Source organism: Prosopis cineraria, unplaced genomic scaffold (genome assembly GCF_029017545.1).
Source record: "Prosopis cineraria cultivar Desert tree isolate PC_DT_omini unplaced genomic scaffold, ASM2901754v1 PC2, whole genome shotgun sequence".
Classification (NCBI taxonomy): Eukaryota; Viridiplantae; Streptophyta; class Magnoliopsida; order Fabales; family Fabaceae; genus Prosopis; species Prosopis cineraria.
Genome location: NW_026555333.1, coordinates 6,349,394 through 6,371,518, shown reverse-complemented (window position 1 = coordinate 6,371,518; position 22,125 = coordinate 6,349,394). Strand labels below are relative to the sequence as shown.

Sequence of the window (22,125 nt, the reverse complement as noted above, 5' to 3'; positions counted from 1 at the left end):
GCTTAGTCCTAAATTTATTTGAGTTTAAAAGGGCTGGCCTGATAGGCTTGACCCTAATTGACAGTTCTAATTTCAATCTAAGAGAATGTAGATAAATAATTAGAAGAATTTAAATTTGATAGTTGGCATAAACATATTTATTTAATACTTCAACTGATTTTTATTATAAAACACTTTTAATCTCACACATTATAAGAAAATTTTGTTTTTTTTCTTGATATTATAAAATATTGAGTGATGCTTTCATTTTTATCTTTAGCTTTAGATAATAATATGATTATATTAAATATCTTCACACTAATTAATAAGGGGTAAAATTAAAAAGAGTGATTTAATTATTACAATATTTTGGACTAAAAATTATCTCTAGAAGATGTTTTTTAAATAGGATCAGAAGGAGTATGTATTTTAATTTTATCAATACTTAAAAATTATTAAAATATATTTCATTTCAAAATTTTAAAATAAAATTGTTCTTTTAAAAATTTAAAATTTGATATTTCTTGAAAATGATATAATAAATTTTTGATTGCAAACCATTAAATCAAACCGATATATGAGACAACCATTGAACGTGGATTTAACTTTTAAGACACTGGCGGAATCATAATCAAAAGGGAGCCACTGATCCGTCCTCTGTCCTCACTTAAAATAAAATTAATTTAAATTTTTTATTTTATCCTATGAAACCTGCGATTGATTGAACTCAGAAGTAGACAGAAGCAGAGGGAGTGAAGTGAATTGGAGAAGATGAGTGTGGTTACTTCAGTGGGCATTCCGAATCAGTGCCTCCACAACGTCTTCGTCTATGGCAGTCTCCTAGCTGACGACGTCGTTCAAGTCCTTCTCAAGCGTGTCCCTCCTTCTGCCCCTGCCACCCTCCCCGCCCAGTTTGTCCATCTCTCCTTCTCTCTTCAACTTGTTTTGATTACTGATTTAAAACTGAAACGATTGCCACTTTGGTTTCCAATCTAAATCGATACCGTGGTAAATCTAATCAACGAATAGCGAAATGCTTGAAACACCGGTTTCCAATTCACAAGTTATCCACGATGGCGATGCTCCATCTTTGGAGCGCAATTCTCGAATTTTCCCCTCTTTACGTCTCCCTATAGGAAACACAATGTTTGATCTTAAGGGTTAGGGCATTTGATCATCTCTTATACCGTTTATCTTCTTATGACTCTTAACTTCGTTCTTGATTTGACTTGCAGTCATAGATTTAGCATCAAAGGTCGTGTTTATCCCGCTATTCTGCCCGTGGAGGATGAGAAAGTTACTGGAAGGGTCTGTAACGTCCTTGACATTATTGACGTCATTATATTGGTTGAGTCATAACTCATACAACCTGAAAATACTTACTTATGAATCTATGAGGCATCATTCAATACCTCAAGGCCTCAAGCTAGTAATATCTACTTCCTGTTAAGTAATTTTTCATTTTTTGGTTTTGAATGGAAGCCTACTTTATCATGACATAGTTGACCACATCTATAAAATTTAAGCTTATTTGTATAGAAGCGACATGGTAATCTGAGTTTGGTTGAATTCTGATCTTGCAAGAAATAAATACGTCCTAACTGATGTCTGGGTTTTATCTCTATAGCTTATGAGCAAGTCATTGTTATAGTTTTCTTTTGTCTTTTGTCTTGTAATGTATAGTATGGTTGTGAACTTATGTGATACATTCCAAGTGTCATTAGTTTCACTTTTCTCATAGACAATTTGTTCACACAAGATGCACAGACAAATTCTGTTCTTGAAGCTGGGAAATCAGTTCCCATTCCTTTTCCTTTCTTTCTGGTCAGGTCCTGCAGGGTATCTCAGATTTGGAGTTATATATTTTAGACGAGTTTGAGGATGTTGAATATGAAAGAAGTGATGTTGATGTTTATTTGAAGGTAAGTTTGACAGTCTATCTAAAATTTCTGTCTTTCTCAGCATCATCGCGTATTTGCACTACAAGTTGCATTAGCCAACCTAAGAACAAATGAAGAAAAAGACCGAAGGACAAAACTGAATGGGATATAGATCCACAAAGTGGCTAATTAAATTTGAGTCAGAATTTTAACTGACAAGTGAGGACGGTCTGGCTATTCATATCCTCCCAAGTCTAATATATGCTATATCTGTGCTTTTGGGAAAATACTAATGGAAAAGACGATAATTGCAGGATAATTCTGAAAAGCTACAAGCTCACACTTACATTTGGGGCAACAGATGTGACCCAAACTTGTATGGAGATTGGGATTTTGAGGTGAGCAACCAAGCTTTATTTTAGACATCCTTCAAAGTTACAAATTTGATCTAAGTCTCCGTATGTAAAGTTTTAGAACATGATTGAAGGGCTACAGTATCAGGAAAAAAAAAGAAGTTCTAGGTCAGTTGTGATTGCTTTCTTTCAAACCTTAAATAATACGCCAATTTGACTATCAAGATATGAAGTTTCAATACATTCATGAACTATTTCTCACTTCAATACGCATGTTGTTTTCTTGAACGTGAAAGTTTGGTGTTCCTTTTTAGTTTCCCCTCATCTTTACTCTAGTTTTAGACTGGAAAGATTTTTAAATCTGTTCAACATTGCCACAATTTATTATGTGCTCTATTCAGTGGCTTTTGGTATGTAATCACACTCAACAGTCTAATTTCTCAAGTATTTGAAAACTTATTTATAACAAAACTATAGCGCAAATTCTTTGAAAAGCAGAATTTATGATATTTAGGAAAAGTAAAACAGTGATAACTTTTACATTTTTCTTATGCGCATATATCTTATAAATAAGTATTGTCATGGTGAATTTTTTGGTACGGCTTAAAGAGATCCTGAAAAGAGGATGGTACCCTGTTCTTCTAGTCTCTAGGCTAATTTAGTAGCCTTGAAAAACATGAACTTGTGGTTCAGGAGGGAACTGACATTATTGATGTGATGTCATCATAATTTGACAATATAGCAAGTTGGTTAAATCTTGAAAACCGTTATTGCTACTATTACGATTTTCTTTAGATGCATATAGATTGAAATTGTACCTCGAGATTGTCAGATACCTGTGATTAATGTGCTTGGTCTTCAAATAATTTGTTCCTATATTATATTTAAAATCCCCTTTTTACTTCCTCACCTATTGTAAGAGGAGTTCTTATTCTTCCTCTCTGAATATGTGATTTTAAAGGAATGGAAACGAGTATACATGAATGACTTCATCAAGATGACTGAGGAATTTATAAAAGAACTGGAGTTGCCGGAATCAAAGAGAAGAATTCAGACATATGAATCTGTCTTTGAGCAAGACAATGACAAGTCACATGAGCCTTGAAGGCGACCATTTGTAAAGTTATGTGCTTTGAGATTTGTAATGGTCCGATCAATAATTTTACTGTTCCAATAATTATTGATTTTTCTGCGGCCTGGCTCATTGATAGTCTAATGAAATAAGCTAGTTGGCGCTAGTTCCCTTTTAGAAATCAGGTAGTTTCCCTTCCACTTTTATTTATATGTTTCACAAAAGGAGAGTTGATTTTTGTAACATATATCAGAAGAAAGATTCATAATAACCGTACAACATTGCAAGTTGACCCTGAAGGTCAAAATGGGACTCTAGTTGTAGAGTAAAATCTTTGGCACTCTAACTAGGACTCTTTAAGCCTTAAGGTATAAAGTCTTTGTTTTACCGTTTTTTTTTTTTCCCGGTTTTTTTTTTGGGGCGGGGGTTGGGGGCGGTTGGGGTTTGGGGGATTGGGGCAAAACAAACTTGGGCTTTGAAAGTTGGAACATCTCGAGAAATGTCAAGCTACCATGACTGCATTCCAGTTCCAAGAGGGCAAATGTGCAAGTGAATATAATATTATATCTCAACTCAAGATATTAAGATATAAGTTTATGGATTTTTTAAACTTGCATAAATATTCTCCAACTCAATTTTATTAAATGTGGGACTTTTTCCCATACTTCCTAGGCGCTCACTTTGAAGATGTCAATTTACTACAATAGGTAAGTCCAATTGGACTTGTGGGCTTCTAAGATATTTTTCAAAAGGACATATATAAAAATGTATTACTGTATCTTAATTTTAAAACATTAAATTTATAAGTTTTTTTTTACTTATGTACTTTTTTTTCAAGCTCTAACATTGTTCGACGTAAGACTTTTCCTATACCAGACCAAGCCAATCCACATATAATATCTCAACAAATAATTAATCACATACAAGTGGATGGTAGATAAATTTGAATTTAATGATTGAGGCCGCAGTGGCTCCAAATCTGGGGCGACATTAACTATGCGTCCCAAAAAAATGTGGGAATGCTAGTGAAGACCCAAGAATTGGAAGTCTAATGAAAACAAAATTATTTGATGGAATCGTTCATAATTATACTGAATCCTCCAAGTTCTAGTAAATGTGATTAAGACGAGCGTGAAAGATGGTTTTCATTATAAGGGGGAAACACGATCATCTGTTGTCCTAGGCCATTACTGCTCAGATGTTTTAGGCTGACCATTTTGTGTGGAAGCAGCATGACGCTTTATTTTCAGGTACCCAAACCTTCCAGCACCGGGTGATGAACCCTCAAACATAGAGGGCAAATACCCAGTGGCTTCTTTGTACCTCCGCTGAAGCTGAAATTGAAGAGTGCATTTGACAACTATAGAGTTCTACCACAAAAGTCATGCAAAAGGGGAAAAAAGGGGGGTGCGTGGGACACTTTGAAGACCATGAAAAGATTGGAAAGTTGAGATCTGTTAGACCTATGGACTGGAATATGAACATAAGAGGGCAGACTGAATAATAATCAAAAACAACTATGAGAAGAAAGTACTAATTATAATATCTTAAAATTTATGACATAATCATTGAATAAACTTACCTCGAGAATTTGTTCGCTGCTCTCTAGACAATTCTTACCGATCACACAAACGGTTCCACCTGAACCTCCACCAGTGATCTTGGCTCCGTATAATGTCCCACCTACAGCTTTGGATGCAGCACTATGCTGCAAGTCTTGTACCAATTGTACAATCCTATCTGTTCCGTCAGAGCCAAGTCCACACGCGCTGTAGCTGTAGTGGCACTGCAATGACAGTTAAATATCAAAACCTTTCTTATCCTTCTAATTTCCAGTTTTCTTCATTATTTTCTAGCAAGAGCAGCAGCGTGTGAGATATTAGGGCAGTAGATTGATAAGCAACTTCGCATTTTCATACCTGATACAGCAATTCCCCGAGTGCTGTAAGTTGATCGTTCAAAGATTTTGATGTTAACAGTGCTTTAAAGGTCTGCAAACCATAAGTCAGTGGGGATTTATTCAGAAGTGTATAAGAAGAAAAATCACCCATGATGTACATTGGCGAATAACAGTTAATGTAACTTGTAGAGGGAAGGAACACGCATTCGCACAAACATATTGAAAAGATTATATCCTCTGCTCTACAAGATTGGTGATGCTAAGCCTCAAATCCGGGTGTGTTAGATTGACATGTAAAAGCTCATACTGGTTTCACTAAATAAAATGAAATCTATTGTGAAGATTTACTTTCCTATGAAAAAGCTCAAAGGATTACAATTTTTACTGAAATCCCTTTCTAGATATTTGTATTGCCAGTGGGCAAAGGATCTGAGACAAGTAAACCCTTCTAAAATTTCAATGCATAATAATTGGGCCGAAAAGATGCATAGTGAAAAAGACATTCAGTATTGATAACCAATGAAATATTCCAACCCAGGGACTAACCTTGACTCGGAAATTTTCATATATCGGATGTGCTGTTGGAGCTCCTACTCCATAAGTACATTTCTCATCAATAAGAGTGAAAGGATCATCATGATCAGAGTATTGATCCAGAAATTTCTCACCAAAAATGGACTCAGGAATAGCCTTAGCATAAAGAGCCTCGTATCTGCAAATAAAAAACTTGTTGAGAGGCAATACCATATTTTCTTCACGTTTTGGTGAGTGTTACTAAAGCCCAATATAATAAAGTGATTGTCAGAGCAACTCAACTTCATACTCCTGCAAAAATATGCGTCACCATTACAAGTTACAACCCACTCTAGCAAGAAAGGGCTTTACCTGTGAGGTGGCAAATTGCATAGATAATCTAACGAGGCTTCTCGTTTTAGTAGTTCTATATCATCGTCCTCTTCATCATGGTTCAAGCTACCAGCAACTGTCTCATAAAATATGTCAGAAGCTCTGGACTTTATCATCTTCAAACCCATAAAGGTACCAATCCTTACAGATCCATAGTCCGCCCCTCCAACACTGAAACAGATTACCAATACGATAGGACAGGAGCAAGAGCGAACAAGGAAGAAATGAATCGGACGTGAAAGGGAAATAATTTGCAACGACTAAAGATATTTTCATGAAAGCTGCAAAGATTACCAAAAATAAGAACCTCATCATCATAGTTTAAGTAAGTAGATCACATAATTTCATTATAATCAATTGATACGTCAAAAGATCAATTTGAAAGGATAAAGGAAAGTGAATTTGGTGCATATTTCTGATAACAACCACGAAGATAAGAGTTCAAATCTGATAATTTTAATGATAAAATAAAAATATTTCAGTTAAAAACTATAATAATATGTTTAAATTCATTACTTACCACATCTCCCTTCGATTTAATTTTAAAAAAATCACCCTTCGATTTAGTTTAAAAAAAAAATCAACACTTTTCTTTGTGATCTCATCTCATATCTCGAGATTCCTACTTTCTTTACCCTAATAAGACCAAGACCCTAGCTTTAATGAAACAGAGCAATGATTCCAGGCAAGCACAAACTGATTCTCAGGTTCTAGGTAAAACACAAGGTCCCCGCGGTTGTAACACAACAATAGAACACCTACCTGTGTTTAATTCCAGAATCAATCCCCCAGAACCGGATGTGTTTAGGAATGTCTACAAGGCCAACAATCTCCGCTGGCTGCATGGATATCAAAAAGCACCATGATACTGTTTCTGAAGATAAGAAAACGTTGGTTTGTATAGCTTGTCGTGATGCAAACCTGGCAAATCATGGCAAGAAGTTTGTTGGCTTCACCACAAGCTGAAGCCATCTGGTCCATGACACCACATGGCGCTCCAACAATGTGATTCTCTACCTATTGTAAAGTTTGGAATGAGTCAATTTGCTATGTGGTCGGAGACAATTAGTAATGATTAGAAAGCTAGGCAAAAATCAGACCTTCTGGCAGAGTAATGCCAGATCCCTTGGGCTGATATTTAACCCTGCAGAAGGGAAATAAAATTTATGATGGTAAGTATTTTCTTAAAGAAAGATTGCAACCATATATTCCATGGAAAAAAATACTCCTGTAGTTTCATATGAAATTAATCCTTAGCAAATATCATACCAGAGACAGAACCATAGAGATAAAAGTAAAGAAAAATAAAACTTCTCAAAGAAATTTCTTTAATGGAAAATTTTTGTTCCGGTCCGCATCAATTTCACTCTGAAAAATAATATTTTAATAAAAGAAAGGAATTTGGTAAGGCAGCTGCAATGGCAGACATGCTAGCAACCTCAATAGATGCAGAAGACGATACACCTTTCCCTTCTGGAACTGCAGACGAAATCTAACATTTTTGTACAGAATATCATGATGTTAGCAAAAGAGATAAAAATAGATTAAGTAGCGAAACCATAAGCCACGGTAATTGTTTTCTAACGCGATAACCATGACATCTTTTAAAATTGACTTTTGCTCATCTATTTCAACATATTGTTTAAAGAGCCATATTCTGCGGAATTTTTTTCTGATTATTTAATAAATATAGAGATCAGTAAATTCAATAGAGAACCAAAGGTACCAGCATGCTGATACTGTCTTCAAAACGCAAACCCATTTCATTCATTAAGACCAGAAATGCTCCCGCAACATATGCTGCCCACCTGCAATGGTAATTATATTAAAATAACAGGATGCCATAAGCCATATGCATATAAAATACACATATAATTGCTCCTCACTTTCGGGTAGGATCTTCAGCAAAATATTCCTGTGCTCTTTCATAGGAAATTGGCTTCTCTCCATGCATAAAATCAGATAAATCCATATCAAACGTTGGACCCCGATTACTCAATTCCGAGCCATATGATACCTGGCATGATCCAATTTTTGTAAAAACATACATTAAGAGAGTCATTATCATCTACAAGATTGTAAAGGATTGATAAAATCATAAAAGATAATCCTGTCAATGGAAAGGCTTTCTCTCATAAGATTCTCCATTTGTTGCTTTTGTATTCTCATCAATAAGTCAGACTTGGACAAATTCCAACAAATGGTAAGTATCGTTTATTGTAACAAATAGTATTCATTGACTTTGAAAGTTCTCCACATACGATTTGCAAGACAGCCTTGGGATTTTGTTCTTTGTTATCTTGTCGAGCCTGAGCATGCTTCCACAGCCTATGCTTACTAGGATTAATTCGTTGTAAAGCAACATGGCAGGCTTCTTTTATTGGCATCTGCAAAAGATATAAGCGGCTAAGAGAGGCAAGAAGGGAGTGCGTAAATGTCTATAAATTCAAGAATAATTTTGCCAGCAGAATTGCATTTCAAAATCATAAGTACTTAACCAAAATTGAAACATAGAAAGAAATCTTATTTGTATAATTTACTAACTGGTATTGAATTTTATCCAAAAATGAAAAATAAAAACTATACTCCTTCCGGTACTTAATATAAAGCAAACTTTGAAAGTCTTTTTTAGGTCCTTAATATAAGGTGAAATTAGAGTAATTAATGTTTTTTTCAATCCTAACCCTTGTTTATTTATTATCATTTAAATTCCTAAACCACAATCATTATGGTGATTAATTGCAAAGAAGGGTAAAATTGAAAAGTTACATATTTTTTAACAATTTTAAGGGTATAACTACCATTTCTTAATAAGCTCAACTTAGTTAACTTTGCCTTATATTAAAGACTACAGGTAGCATTATTAAGGAATACTTGGCCATTATTGTAGCATCATGATTTTTTTATGTTATAAATTTAATTGTGAAAAATTGAGGTTTAATCAAGGTGATAAAATTAAGTTGATATGATTATGAGGTTGATTTAGGGAAATAAAATTGTAATGAAAGTTAATTGAGGGTAATTGTGTGTTTAGGCATTTAAGCATAGCTTAAATTGGGCCTAGGATGATATGTTGAGGTTAACAAGGTCCAAAATAGGTTTGGGGCTGAATTTGGGCCCAATTCCATAGGCTAAATGACGTGCAGCATTTCTACATTATGCACTACAACATATGTCATGCTTATCGCAACGCGTGGCATAGAATCTGCACTTATTAGTGAATAAAAAATCAGAAACAAAGGGAGGTAGAGAGTGAAAGGAGGCATGATTTTAATGCTCTTTGCTGGGACTTGGTATGAGCATTTATTTATCACATTTTTGGAGCCTCAAATAATATTTAATTTCTTCCTTACCTTTTACTTCTCTCTTTTAGCTCGTTTAAGTTATGGTTTACATTAGAGTTTTGTTTTTGAGGTTAATGGGTTCAAATTATTAGGTGATTTTGAGGATAAATAAGTATAGTTTGAGTTGATTTAATCGTGTGTATGGCTATGGGTAGCTAAAATTCGAAACCCTATGCTGATTGAGTGAATGTTGATGATGATGTTGGGATGTTGAGTTTAAATGAGTGATTAAAAAGGATAACAATAATGATTAAGAGTATGTATGCAGTTTAAATGGTTGTGACAACTTTTGGTTAATTAGATTAATTAATCTAACCCTAAGATTAGAGTGTAATTAGTATGTAAATGCTTTGATTATCTATGATTAGCATTATATTAACAATAATTAGTGTCACATTATTTATAGATCAAGATATTGACACTGTTGGAGATAAAAATCTACTTATTCTAAGAGCTCTATTGTCGAGGAGCAAAAGGTAACTACAATTAATGTGTAATTTTGTGTGTTTTGTGATTTGTTATGTGTGCATTTCATGTGTTTGAAAATTTAATTGTGTTAGGAAAGCATGTTTGGTATTTGAAAAATTAATTGCTAAGTGGGATGTTATATAAGTTCACATATTCTTCGATATAAAATCTTGTGTTCAAAAGCATGAAAAGTTTTTGAATACATTTTCTTGTTTAGATATATTTTAAATATGTATGACTTGTCGCGTTTGAAATATATGCGTTAGGGATTTTGTTTAGAGGTTATCTATCATGTGGTATGCCCTCATTGAACTCAATGAGTGGCACTTAGCTTATATTGATTTACTTTTGATTAGGTTTGTTAGTTTCGAGCACAGTGTATAGAAGGATAGAATGTGTAGTCATGCATTTTGTTCCAACTGTTTGGATATTATATGTTTGAAAACATGTTTTAATATACACACTTAGAAAAACATGGTTAGTTACATCTCATGCATTATTGCATATTAATTTTGGCTATTAGGACCTTTATATCTCACTCTCCTTGATTAATATTTTTACAAGAAAGAGTCCAATTAAAGAAGCACTGAGAGAGTAGTTGGTGTGTATAGACACTAATTGGCCTATTTGGCCTCTATTTTATTGAGTTGTATGCCATTGCCAGTCCTAAGGCAAAGGTCATTTAATTGAGCACATAACTCATATACTTTTGATTAAATTCTTATTTGATTGCCATGAAATGGGTTTTTGCGACATTTATGGCCTTATTTTGTCAGGATTAAATGAATTACAAAGTGGTTGAAGTAGAGAAGTTGTTGATGCTTATTTACAATGTTTTTTTTATATTAATTGTCTTGGGTGGTTGTAACCCAAGTATGGGAATCTTGAATATGTGCACCAATTAGGTGATGTAGAATTGTTGTTTGGAAAGTGTTCAGTTGGTCAAATGTCCTACACAATGGCTATGGCTTTGGCTTTTAGGGTTTAGGAAGTGTAAAAGTTTGTTTTGTCCCTAAATGAGATTTTATGGATAAAAACTTTATTTGAAGGAATGTGTACCAAACCAAAGCCATTAGTTAGATCTTTTAATAAGCTTCACATAGACACTAAATCACTTGAAAAGGATGTGTGTAGTAAAAGTTATGCTCGTTTAAAGTTTGACAATCCCATGTTGTTTGTCATTTGCTATGGGTGTTGTGCGTTGTGGCATATGTGTGTCAGTCACAATGCACAGCATAAAGAGGGGGCTTCCTTCACATGGCACATGATGCACACACCGCAACACATGGCAAGACCTAGATCAGATTGCCCCTCTCATCTTTTTAATTTTTATAATTATCCCTGTTGATTTGTTTTATCCCTTTTTAAATTGTTTTTGGACAAATAAGCCCCTTAGGAACCATGCTTCGCTTTTATTTAACCCTTTTCATCATTTTAAAGATTCTTAAACTATGAATTTTCAATGGAATTCCATTAAGTACTAAGTTATTAACTTAATGTTCGATTTATTACGACTTATTTATGTTACTTCCTAAATTACCATGGTAAGTTTATGTTATATGTTTAACATTTTTTTTCTACGGTGGTCCAATTTGAGAAATATTTATATATACGAAAAGCTCTTTCTAACATGTAAAATTTTATAAAAATGATTTTAATTTTTAATTATCATGGTAACATCCTTACTACCATGATGAAGTTTTAAAATGATAACCCGAGTCTTTTTTACATTGGTAAACTTTTAATTACCATGCTAATGTTTGTAAAATCTAGTTTTACTTTTTATTACCATAGTAGATACTTTTCTACCATGATATATATTTAATGGTTATTGATTATTGAAAAAATTATGTTGGGCACAAAAAATCAGATGTGAAAATTTAGAGTGTTACAATTATCACACTGGATTATGCCATAATTTTTTTCTTCTTTTTTTTTTGCCATGGACTTGTTTGCTTTCAAATTCTAAAATTATAGAAATGATTAAAATATACAAAAAATGTTATGTATTCATTTTGTTAACAAATAATAACTATATAAGATGCTCAATTTGGAGAACAAGTAAGATCTTTAAAGCTAGTATATGTGATGGAATATAGGATAATGATTAATTAGGATGATTAGGATTTATTTAAGATATTAGAATCATTCCTTAGAGATATCTAAATAAGGATATTTATCTATTAGAATTAAGATTTATTAGTTATTTTATTATTATCTTAGATATCAATATCTTTTAAATTAGATTTAGATTTATTATTTTATTATTATTTTATCATTTTAGAACTCTATAAATATAGTTTGGGTTTTCATTTATAAATCAACTTTGAGTATTATTAAATAGAGATTCCGAGAGTTTCGGCCTTCCCCCTTTTTCATTCTCTCTCTTCCCCTTTCTCTTCTCTCTCTCTCCTTTCACCCTTTCCCATTTTACATGAATTTGGTACCAGAGCCCGATTCCTACTTCCCTTCCTTGTGTTACTGTTCTCATTTAAAATCCATAAAATACCTAGACTTTCCCTTAATCCAACGCTGAATTGGAATGTCAAATTCAAGAAGGTGCATGTTTGACTAACAAAATAAAAAAGAGTTTCCAACAAATTATTGAATTTCTAAATCAGCAGAAACAAGCAATCAGGTAGGAAGGGATTGAAACTCCTATCTTAAATTTAGAAGAGTTTATAGTAACCCGTATGGAGCCTAATCATAAGAGTGGTTTGTCCATTCGAGCAACTTTACTACTACTAGCTCCATTAAAAACTCCAATAAAGGCTCCTCTACTTCCTATACAAGTATTGCCTTCTCAAGTTGTGATAAGCCAGAAACAACCTTGCCTTGTTATAGATTTACCTCATCGATGAGTTGTACCTACCAAGAATGTCCTAGCATTTAATGGAAAGCTTTAACAGTATCTTGTCTGTTGGAAAGGGTTCCCAAAATTTTCTTATAATCACATTCATCTTTCATATGACTCAATCCGTCGCTATCTCACCTATTGGAAAGGATTTCCAAATCAGCGCACCTAGCTAAGATTTTACCCACCCATCCCTTCCCAAATTTGCGTATCAAGTTTAACTCATTAGGAGACGAGTCTTTCAAGCAGGGAGAAATGACAGAATATAGGATAATGAATAATTAGGATGATTAGGATTTATCTAAGATATTAGAATCATCCCTTAGAGATATTTAAATAAGGATATTTATCCATTAGAATCAAGATTTATTATTTATTTTAATTTTATCTTAAATATCAGTATCTTTTTAAATTATACTTAGAATTTAGATTTATTACTTCATTATTATTTTATCATTTTAAAACTTTATAAATAGAGTCAGGGTTTTCATTTGTAAATCAGCTTTGAGTATTATTGAATAGAAATTTTGAGAGTTTCGGCCTTCCTCCTTCTTTCTCTCTCTTCACCTTCTCCTCTTCCCATTTTACATTAATATGCATATCAGTGTATGTATATTTTTAACAAACATATTTCTGTGACACTGCTGTTTACATGCATTCTATACTAATGAACTACCAATTTTAATCATTTCAGAAAGTGACAGCAATAGTTAGCTTATATTTGTAGAGCCGTATTTTCAACAAATTTAATGCATGTGATAAAAAATGAAGACTTGCTCTCCAAGAATCTGATAGCCATTCATTTAACTTGATAGGTATGCAAAAGAATAGTATAGGTCTACTAATGATATGCTGAGATTATAGAAAGTTGAATACTGAAATCATGGGAAGTTAGATGTAATTAGGTGTGTCTAATGAGTGCTAAATGTATATAACTGTATTATTCATGTTTTCTTAGCTTTAGGAATTTGTCCTTCATTGTAATAATCTTAGAAGTTAGAACATCCTTGTACTATATATATGCATTTAGTCAGAGGAATAAAAAAAAGATCGGAGTTTTGCCACATTTTCCTCAAAATGCAATAAGCAGGATTCACTTAAACTAACTTTTAGAGCCTGTGAAGATGACAGATGAAGATTAGTAGCTGTGCTATCAGATGCGATGGAAACTTAATATTTAAGCAAACAGAAAGATCCAACCTGCAGGACAAGACTTCCAGAATAGTCAGCAATTCCGCCCATTACGTCTAACCTTCCAGGAGCTCTTGACACAAAAATTTCTTCCTGTACACAACATTGAAAAAAGAGAACAAACAAGTCACCGATCTATAAAGGTATTTGAATTTATAATGTTATATCATGACTACACAGTGTTGAAGAGATTAGTCCAGAGCTAAAAAATTAGAAGTTCTATATTTTCATATTAATGAGCAAAGACCTCCCAGTTGAAGATATTAGCGGCAGCCTTACGCTCCCGCTCTGTTTGCTGCTCTTCCAATTCAGCTAAAGTCTTTAGGAAATCCTCAGTATCTGAAATACATTGAGCAACTCCATGAAGAATGTCAAAGTATTTACTATTCCTGAAGAAACAGAAAAAGGAAACCACCAAAAATGAGTTACTCGTCTATCACAAAATCATGATGACCAATACGATCACATTCAGTTAGTCAAAGGAAACTGACACTCACTTGCTTAATTCAGAGCTTCCGTAACCTACAGGAGAATTAGGCGAGAAGCGGCCTAGTTGGTGCTCAGCAATTGCATACCATTCTGGGATTGTAATATCTCGTCCAGGAGCCCTCTGTAGTTCATACCCAAGAACTATAGCATCTTGTAATCTTCTTGCCCCACTAAGCTACATGTTTTAAAATAAAAGAAAAGGGAGTATAACTGCGAGTTCCATCCCTCTTATCAAGATCATTGTGATAAAAACCAACACTGCAAGTAGCAGATATCAGAAGACCTCTACCTTATCAGGTGCATGCTTCTTTCCAGAAGCTGTCTCCTGCAGGATGTGTGCTGCCACCTAAACTTCGAAAAGGTTTATAAAGAAATCATCAACTCCTTTCGAGATATATAAAGGCTTCTAAAGGTAACATAAGACTAGTGGGATATATTCCAGCTGAAAACTCACTCAAATCGAGAGTACAGTTTCTATTAATCTTAATGCTGGAAACCTGTATCTTATTTTTAGTCTTGATAGTTATTCGGCAAGCAAAATTCAGAATACTCCTGGCTTTTAAGATTCCATTTTGAGACCTATTGTATTAAGGTACAAGAGCAAGGTACTTTGATTCACGTACTTATTCGCGATACAAATTAAAGTGGTGTTACCCGTGTTAAGATCCACGAAGTCATTGATAATTGATGTTGTTGTAACGTAGCTACTGTCGCAGCTAAGGCGTTGTTGAGTCTTTTTGATAAGATTTCAAATAATATTCCATGAAAGATTTTTTCAAGAAAGAAGCATCAGTAATAAATTAAGTTTGATTTTCTTATTATTATTATTTGATTGGAATTGGAAATATTTTAGGATAGATTTCAGGAAATTATATTTAGATATTTAGGTTTCATATTTTATTTAAATTTTATATATTTTATTTAAATTTTATTCATTATTTTATTCAGATATATATTTTAGGATATTTTATTCAATTTTATTTTATTATCTAGTTATTTAAATTTCATTTAATATTTTAAATTGTATTTGGCTTTATAAATATATGACTAGCAACTTAAAAACTAGCACATCATCAATAAAATACTCTTTAAACCTTTTGAAGATTTTCCTAAGTGTAGTTATTGAGAGAAATATAGAATAAAATTCTTGTTCTATATCATCTTAATAGATTTATTTACTTTTGTTATTTTGAGTATTTAGCACTTTTTGTTTTTTAACCATGGCATGAAGCTAATTTCTGGTTAACCAAGGGTCCCTGATATTCAGATGAACTTTTGGGTTCTTTAAGCAATATCAGCTTATGATTTTCTGTTTAACACCATACTTTTTTGTAAAATTGAAATTATAAAGCTATTCTTTTGATTTTAGGGGAGTAGCTAATCCTTTGACATTTGCCTGTTCAAGTTGCAATACTTTATCATGAAGGATATATGTCAAAAAGCAAAAGAAGAGCATTTTGCTGCCTCTCCTACTATATTTCTGTTACTTTTCCTTGTTCTTTCCTTCCTCTTCCAACATTCATATTAACTAATCTGAAAATAGGATCAAAAAGAATATGAAACATCTGCATCAACGATTAAAATTTCTATATTGTAATTGACCCACAAGCTTTAGAAGGTGAACAAAGAAGAAAGTGAAAGGAATTGGTGCTGACCTGTGCTGTGGCGCATGCTAGATTGATTTGCCTAATAATTTATCTCATGAGCCCAATTACGACTGGCTCCTTTAGGATGCAATTCACATGGTTTAGCTCATACTTTGGTCATGAATGAAATTACTAACAGCCCAAACTTACAAGGACTGTCACAACAAAATAGAAATAAAGCTGACGAAGGGGAAAAATTAAATTTAATAAGGATAAAAATGCTTAAAGATGTTATATTTGCTCTTGTACTCAATATTTATTAACATGAATGCCTGCCTACTTCCATCACTAACCAGAGAAGTATTTCTTCTTTTCACTCTATCATACTAAATGAAATTAACACGAGACAAAGAATAATCAACAACTAAAGCCCTGCAATTACATGAAATTATATGAGTAGAAAACCAGAGAGTGAATAAATTCAGGAAAAAGAGGATACCTCACCACCATTAACACCTCCTTCATAGCATGGTTTCAATCTCATTGCATGTTCTAAATAAGGTTTCCAGTGACCAGTGAGTAAATCTCTCCTAATCATTTCAACACCTCCTTGATAATACTGTCAAAAAGAAGAAAATAATTACCTAGTTGTAACAACTTTAACAAGGGACATGGAATAGAACAGAATATTAATACGGAGAAATTCATGAGAGAGTACCTCAAGCATGTGTCTCAGAAAAGGCTCTTCATTGAAATGATCCCGTCGTACAAAAATAAATGGACAGTTGTATGCTAGGGCTTCACTGACCGTTCCATATCCAATTTTTCCTGAAATGTCAAGAAACAGTCTGTGTAAGTGTGTTACCTTTCTGCTAACCCAGCTTCGCTACCGTGAAATTCTATACTAACCAATCATGCAGTCAGCGGCTGCAATAATGTCAGGAGTGTATGCATCTCTCTCAAGCTTTTTGAAGTTTTGTGGAAGGTCCTGGCTCTCAAAAGCACCACATAACTGGACCAAAGGAAATTATCATTGAATAATTCACAAGAGCACACCATCCAACCTTTTTAGATTAGATAAAGATATCAAAGCAATAGCCAAATAAGTTACCAGGCACAACCAACCAGAAGGTAGGAACTCCTTCTTTAATTTACATCCTGATGGCTGGAGACATTGTAGGAAACATAGAGGAAGAATAATTAAAGGTCAATGACATGTGCGCAAGAAAAATTACAATTAAAGGTTTATATGACAGTATATGACAAAGCACATTAACAGATCATTATGATTAAGAAATATCTATGAAACAAGTTTAATCCAGAGATTATTTTCTAAATGCAAGTAAATATCCAACCAAAGGCGTTGCCTCAGATAAATCAATTATAGTAAAAAATAGATGCGCTAGAGGGCTATTTTATTCAAGTGTAACGTAAAATAGTTCATGAAACATGGAAAATATCATGAACTGATACATAACTTCATTTGGTTAGCTGGCTATTTATCAAATGCATTTTGTGGAAAGGAAAAATTATTTATACTTTGAAATGAGAGCGGTAAATGTTGAAAAAGTACAACTTTTATATAATGGCTTTACATCTCACAAATCCCGATAATACAGACATATTTGAGAGGATTAAAACACCATTTTGATTTCAGTCATAGGGTTTTGGATTTCAATTCCAAATCCAGAATTACAATTGGAAGAAGTCCAAATGTACTTTTGGGTCCTTCAAAACCATGATATCAATCCCGATAATATACAATAACCATTAACCAGCACATCTATGCATAGTTGAAGTGGATGACTGTAACTATTATTGAGCGAGTCATGATATGTTAAATCTGAGTCCCAACAATTTCATGTTAACAATTGTTTCTTCTGTGTGTGGAGATGAGATTAATTGTGCATGAAGATTGCATGATATGCTCTGGTTCAAATGATGCTAAGAGAAAATGGAAGAAGCACACAACTGCTCGAATAGTCAAATAGGAAGTTCTACAAACTCATCTAACTTCAAAATTGTGGTGGGTTTGTCAACAAAGGATTTTAATAGGAACTCAGCGTGGCAAAAAGATGATAGTCAGTAAAGAAAATGATAATGAAAGTGGAATGAAAGAAAGATAAGTAGGAATCTGAACATCACTTGATTGAGTGCTTGACATTTGCAATGAGTTACATATGCTGATATACACTTCAAAGTTCAAGCCACAATGCATATAGATACTTGGAACGGCAGAAATTCAAGGGTCAACCATAGTCTTAGACATGAGTACAATGCAATAAAAGGAGAGCTTAGACTGAAGAGAAAAGGCATAAGTATAATCGAACAGCTAAAAAACTACTATTAAGTTCCCTCTCAAAAAAAGGGAGAAAATAATCACCTGACCACCAAAATTGAGAACAACTAGCTTCACATTGTCCTCTATTCCAAGCTCCTTCCTCCCCTTCGATAGGAGAATTGGAAGCCAGTAGGTAAAGAATTAAATAATCCTCTGGAAGAGATCCGCTAAGGTGTCTTAGGTAATTACCTCTTTGGGGGATTTGTGGAACCTCCTAACAACTAGAGGTACATCAATAACATCTCTAAAAGCGGGCGCTACAAATATTGGAGATGCCACAGATCTTGTTAATTATTTCCAAGAAGAATCCAAGTAGGTACATCGATAATTTTAGGCAATTAAAATGAAATGAAACAAACATACTTGGGCAATATCCTGGGAGGCGAATGAGGAACTCGCAGTGGGAATAATCCTCAGCTATCTGTATCAATACATAAACAAATTCACTTGTTTAGCATGTTCTAAGCTTGCAGCCACACCAAAAAGAAAAAAGAAAAAGAAACTAATTTTTCAATTCAAAAGTCTTGATTCCATTCATCTTATTGGTTTCTATGCTTTACAAAACAATATATTTTAAGACCAAGGGTACAGATCAAATCGACATGTTTTGATGCAGTTTTAGTTTTGTCCGAGACGTTTACTGTGCGGTAAATATAAATACTAATAGAAGGCAAGGAAGCATTGATTCATCTTAAATTGTGCCTCTCTCTTTGACAGTTTTCCAATAGTTGGCCAATCATATAAAAAGTAGAGCAGTAGTAAGGGGAAAAGGAAAATATATTTGGTGTCACAATGTCGAATTTTACACAAGTGACTAAATGCTGTGCAGCATCACTGTTCTCGAGGTCTGGAATGAGCCTCAAAAGATAGTATTGAAAACTCTTAAATCTTCATTTTTGGAGTTTAAAAAAACAAAGAAGGAAAGAAGTGAGACGCACTTAACGCATTATTGATGATATCTAAATCATATTTCAGTAGTTATCCCAAAAAGAAATATTGGCTGTAAAATGATGACATCAATATAAGGTTGGATTAAACAAGAACAAGGTTGTTGTCACCTGCCATATTATTGATCGATGTTTAAGTCCTGCAGCCATCACATATTCAGCATAGATGAAGTCCCAACTGATATTACAAGTATATGAAATGAAATTAGTTAATGCTTTGTTGACACACTTCAGAGAAAGAAATAAACGGCTTTGTCTCAGGTCTTGAATAAAAACAATGAATTTTAAACATCCATATCATTGAACTAGGAAGTTGATTCATATCCGCTGAAGAGCGGAAGGTAAAATGGACCAAGAAGAAAAGTTGTACATGAGCTTATTGGTATTGTTGTTTTGTTAATCTTTTCTGTTATGATGAGTAAGCAAGAGTATGAGCAAGCAGCATAAATTTATATGTTTCCTACCCTTCACGGTTCTGTTTCCCTAGGAAGTCCAGATTACATCAATAAGAGGGCAAAATCAATTTCTTAAGTCACCTGAAATTGGCTACGCAAACAGAGCGAATGCCAGCATCTGCTGCTGCTGGACATGCAACTGGGACAACATCAGAGACCTGCTTTTTGACATTAGATTGACAAAGACCCACCAAATACATTACATTCTATTGATAACATCTTTTTTACTTGCTTCTCGTTGTTGGCTCTTAGTTATCAGTAAGGTATTTTTCATCCAAATAGACTTCATATGGAGAGGGGTCCATATGAATCTCTCTTCTCAACTTCTATAATCCACTGGCTATCAATAAGGAAAGAATATCTTCAATTACCACTAAGTCGGCTTTAATGGATTTCAGCCACTCTGTTTCTTTCGGCAATATAGAATCACGGGGTTTCACAGCTGTCTCTGAATACTAGCATAGTTCACCAATAAAAATAAAATTAGCACAGGAATAAAGCATTTAGCAGGAAGTGTCAATTGTAACTAAACCAAAACAGAAATGATGTTACCTTCTCCAAAGAGGCCAGGCGATCAACCGCCAATGCATCAGCCTGGACGCAGCCACAATCTAAAAGCTCCTATTTTTTCACAAAATGACAAGCTGACAGGTGAATAACTTTATAATAAGACCCAAACCAATATCTCCACAGAAACAGCAACAAAGACAATAATAACAATAAATGAGGGGAAACTGCTGAGGTTTTGATATTAATAAATTGAGAGAAACTGAATCAGAGTTACAAGTCTTCCTCTGATTCTGGCCAAAGCCCTATCTCCCCTGAATGATCACAAAAGTAACAACATTACAAGCTCAAACCTCACAAGAGGGTTCACTCCTTCTGGCATTCGAGAGGCCAGTCTCTCCCCTCCATTCTCTTACAAAAGATACCCCCTCAATACAAGCAAAAAGATAAAATATACCCACAGCATGGACAGCATGGCTTCCCCCCTAGCTCATACCTCCCAAAAGATCTTAATTATGGCCAAAGATCACATGCTACTGTTCCTTACGGCTAGAGACTGAAGGATAAACCTCTGGACCAATCACCATTATTCTACTAGAGTCATTCTTCCCCTTTGACTTCCTTTGAGATGTCTTAGTAAAATAATGAGGGGCTCTATCATTATAATGGGGGGCTCTATCACTTTATAAGCAGTTTCTGCAATTTGTAAGCAATGTGCTTCAAAAACAGCACACAACTCCCTCCCCGGAAATGGTAAAGATTATAGAGTCTAAATAAAACTCACCTTACGAATCAAGAGGCGCGGCGATTGTATTTCCGAGTGGAAAACAAATTCAGGAGCACCGGTAACGACATGCACGTAATGCCCAGCCGAGATTAGATTCCTCACCACCTGCTCATTTCAACGTCGGAAATTGAAAATTACTTTGCATACAAGCCGTAGCAATATCCAAATCAAAGTGACATTTGTCCAAAATATATATATATATACCAAAGTGGCGTTGGTAAATCAAGCTCTTATTATTCGTTTCCGTTTCAATCAGTAACACCAAGATCATTAACAATTAAAGAACGAATTTATTGGTGGAGACAAATTGAATTGATCGGTGATGCATCACGTGAAGATGAAAATAGCAGAAAAGACAGAAAACAATTTGAATTGCGCAAAAGACCTCAACAACGCGAGTGGCATGGCCAAAACCATGACCAGTGACGCAGTAAGCGAAGACTAAGGGCTTTTTGGTCTCCGATCCAACGCCATTTTCCGGTTCGGTACTCATCGCGCAGGTTTCTTTCTCTTGCTTCTCAAGAGATCAAAGACAGTTACAGCGTTACTGTGGAACCAATGAGATTATTATTATTATTATTTTTTTATTGATATGAATATCGAATAAAGCAAATCGCCTTACAATCCTAAGGGGGTCGAGAATGATGGGCTTCCGCTTGGAGATGACGAGAAAGCTCCGCGACAGGCAAAATCGACTCTCTCTCTTCACACACACATTGCTTGCTTGGAGTTGTTCATTACGGAATATGTTTTATTTAAAAATTAATTCGCGCCAAATCATCAGTTTGTGCGTTCTCCGCAATATATGCTTGCATGGTTGTTTGCTTTCTTATATAGCTAGAAGAAACGAAAATAGCATACTAATAATTAAGAGCAAATAATAACAAGGTTACACAGATTTATTCACTCAATGACGCAACCTTGGTTCATAAATATTTAGTGATAATATATTTTTATAATAATATAATAGTATAAACATTAAATCATTTACATAATGACATAACGTAATTTTTAAAGGTAAAGCATAAATACGGCTACCTATAATTTTAATATGTTTTGATATGGA

At 34.0% G+C, this 22,125-nt stretch overlaps 2 protein-coding genes across 2 annotated transcripts; one reads left to right on the top strand and one right to left on the bottom strand.

The window, feature by feature from the left end:
- Positions 1-623: 623 nt before the first annotated feature.
- On the top strand, positions 624-3,465 carry LOC129303392 (AIG2-like protein D). The gene is made up of 5 exons (XM_054942681.1): positions 624-890; positions 1,215-1,287; positions 1,809-1,901; positions 2,174-2,257; positions 3,174-3,465. Exons 1-5 carry the CDS (start codon positions 751-753, stop codon positions 3,315-3,317), a joined length of 534 nt encoding a protein of 177 aa, XP_054798656.1. The 5' UTR covers positions 624-750; the 3' UTR covers positions 3,318-3,465.
- An 859-nt stretch (positions 3,466-4,324) lies between these two features.
- Positions 4,325-21,579, bottom strand: LOC129300935 (L-arabinokinase-like). Its single transcript, XM_054939540.1, has 29 exons — positions 21,445-21,579; positions 21,057-21,164; positions 20,318-20,386; positions 20,137-20,220; positions 19,847-19,923; positions 19,422-19,488; positions 18,727-18,784; positions 18,553-18,620; positions 18,406-18,468; positions 17,134-17,187; positions 16,932-17,034; positions 16,741-16,850; positions 16,522-16,641; positions 14,726-14,782; positions 14,445-14,611; positions 14,195-14,336; positions 13,957-14,040; positions 8,352-8,477; positions 7,977-8,107; positions 7,817-7,898; positions 7,504-7,582; positions 7,191-7,243; positions 7,012-7,107; positions 6,853-6,929; positions 6,070-6,261; positions 5,731-5,896; positions 5,204-5,275; positions 4,867-5,070; positions 4,325-4,618 (listed from the first exon to the last, which is right to left on the bottom strand). Exons 1-29 carry the CDS (start codon positions 21,550-21,552, stop codon positions 4,472-4,474), a joined length of 2,964 nt encoding a protein of 987 aa, XP_054795515.1. The 5' UTR covers positions 21,553-21,579; the 3' UTR covers positions 4,325-4,471.
- Between the last annotated feature and the right edge of the window lie 546 nt (positions 21,580-22,125).

Coding starts and splice junctions, on each gene's coding strand:
- LOC129300935 (XM_054939540.1), bottom strand. CDS start 21,552: ATGAGTACCGAACCGGAAAATGGCGTTGGATCGGAGACCAAAAAGCCC. Junction 7,899..7,976: donor GCTGAAGATCCTACCCGAAA/GTGAGGAGCAAT, acceptor TTACCATTGCAG/GTGGGCAGCATATGTTGCGG. Junction 7,583..7,816: donor AAGACAGTATCAGCATGCTG/GTACCTTTGGTT, acceptor CAAAAATGTTAG/ATTTCGTCTGCAGTTCCAGA.
- LOC129303392 (XM_054942681.1), top strand. CDS start 751: ATGAGTGTGGTTACTTCAGTGGGCATTCCGAATCAGTGCCTCCACAAC. Junction 891..1,214: donor CCTGCCACCCTCCCCGCCCA/GTTTGTCCATCT, acceptor TTTGACTTGCAG/TCATAGATTTAGCATCAAAG. Junction 1,288..1,808: donor ATGAGAAAGTTACTGGAAGG/GTCTGTAACGTC, acceptor CTTTCTGGTCAG/GTCCTGCAGGGTATCTCAGA.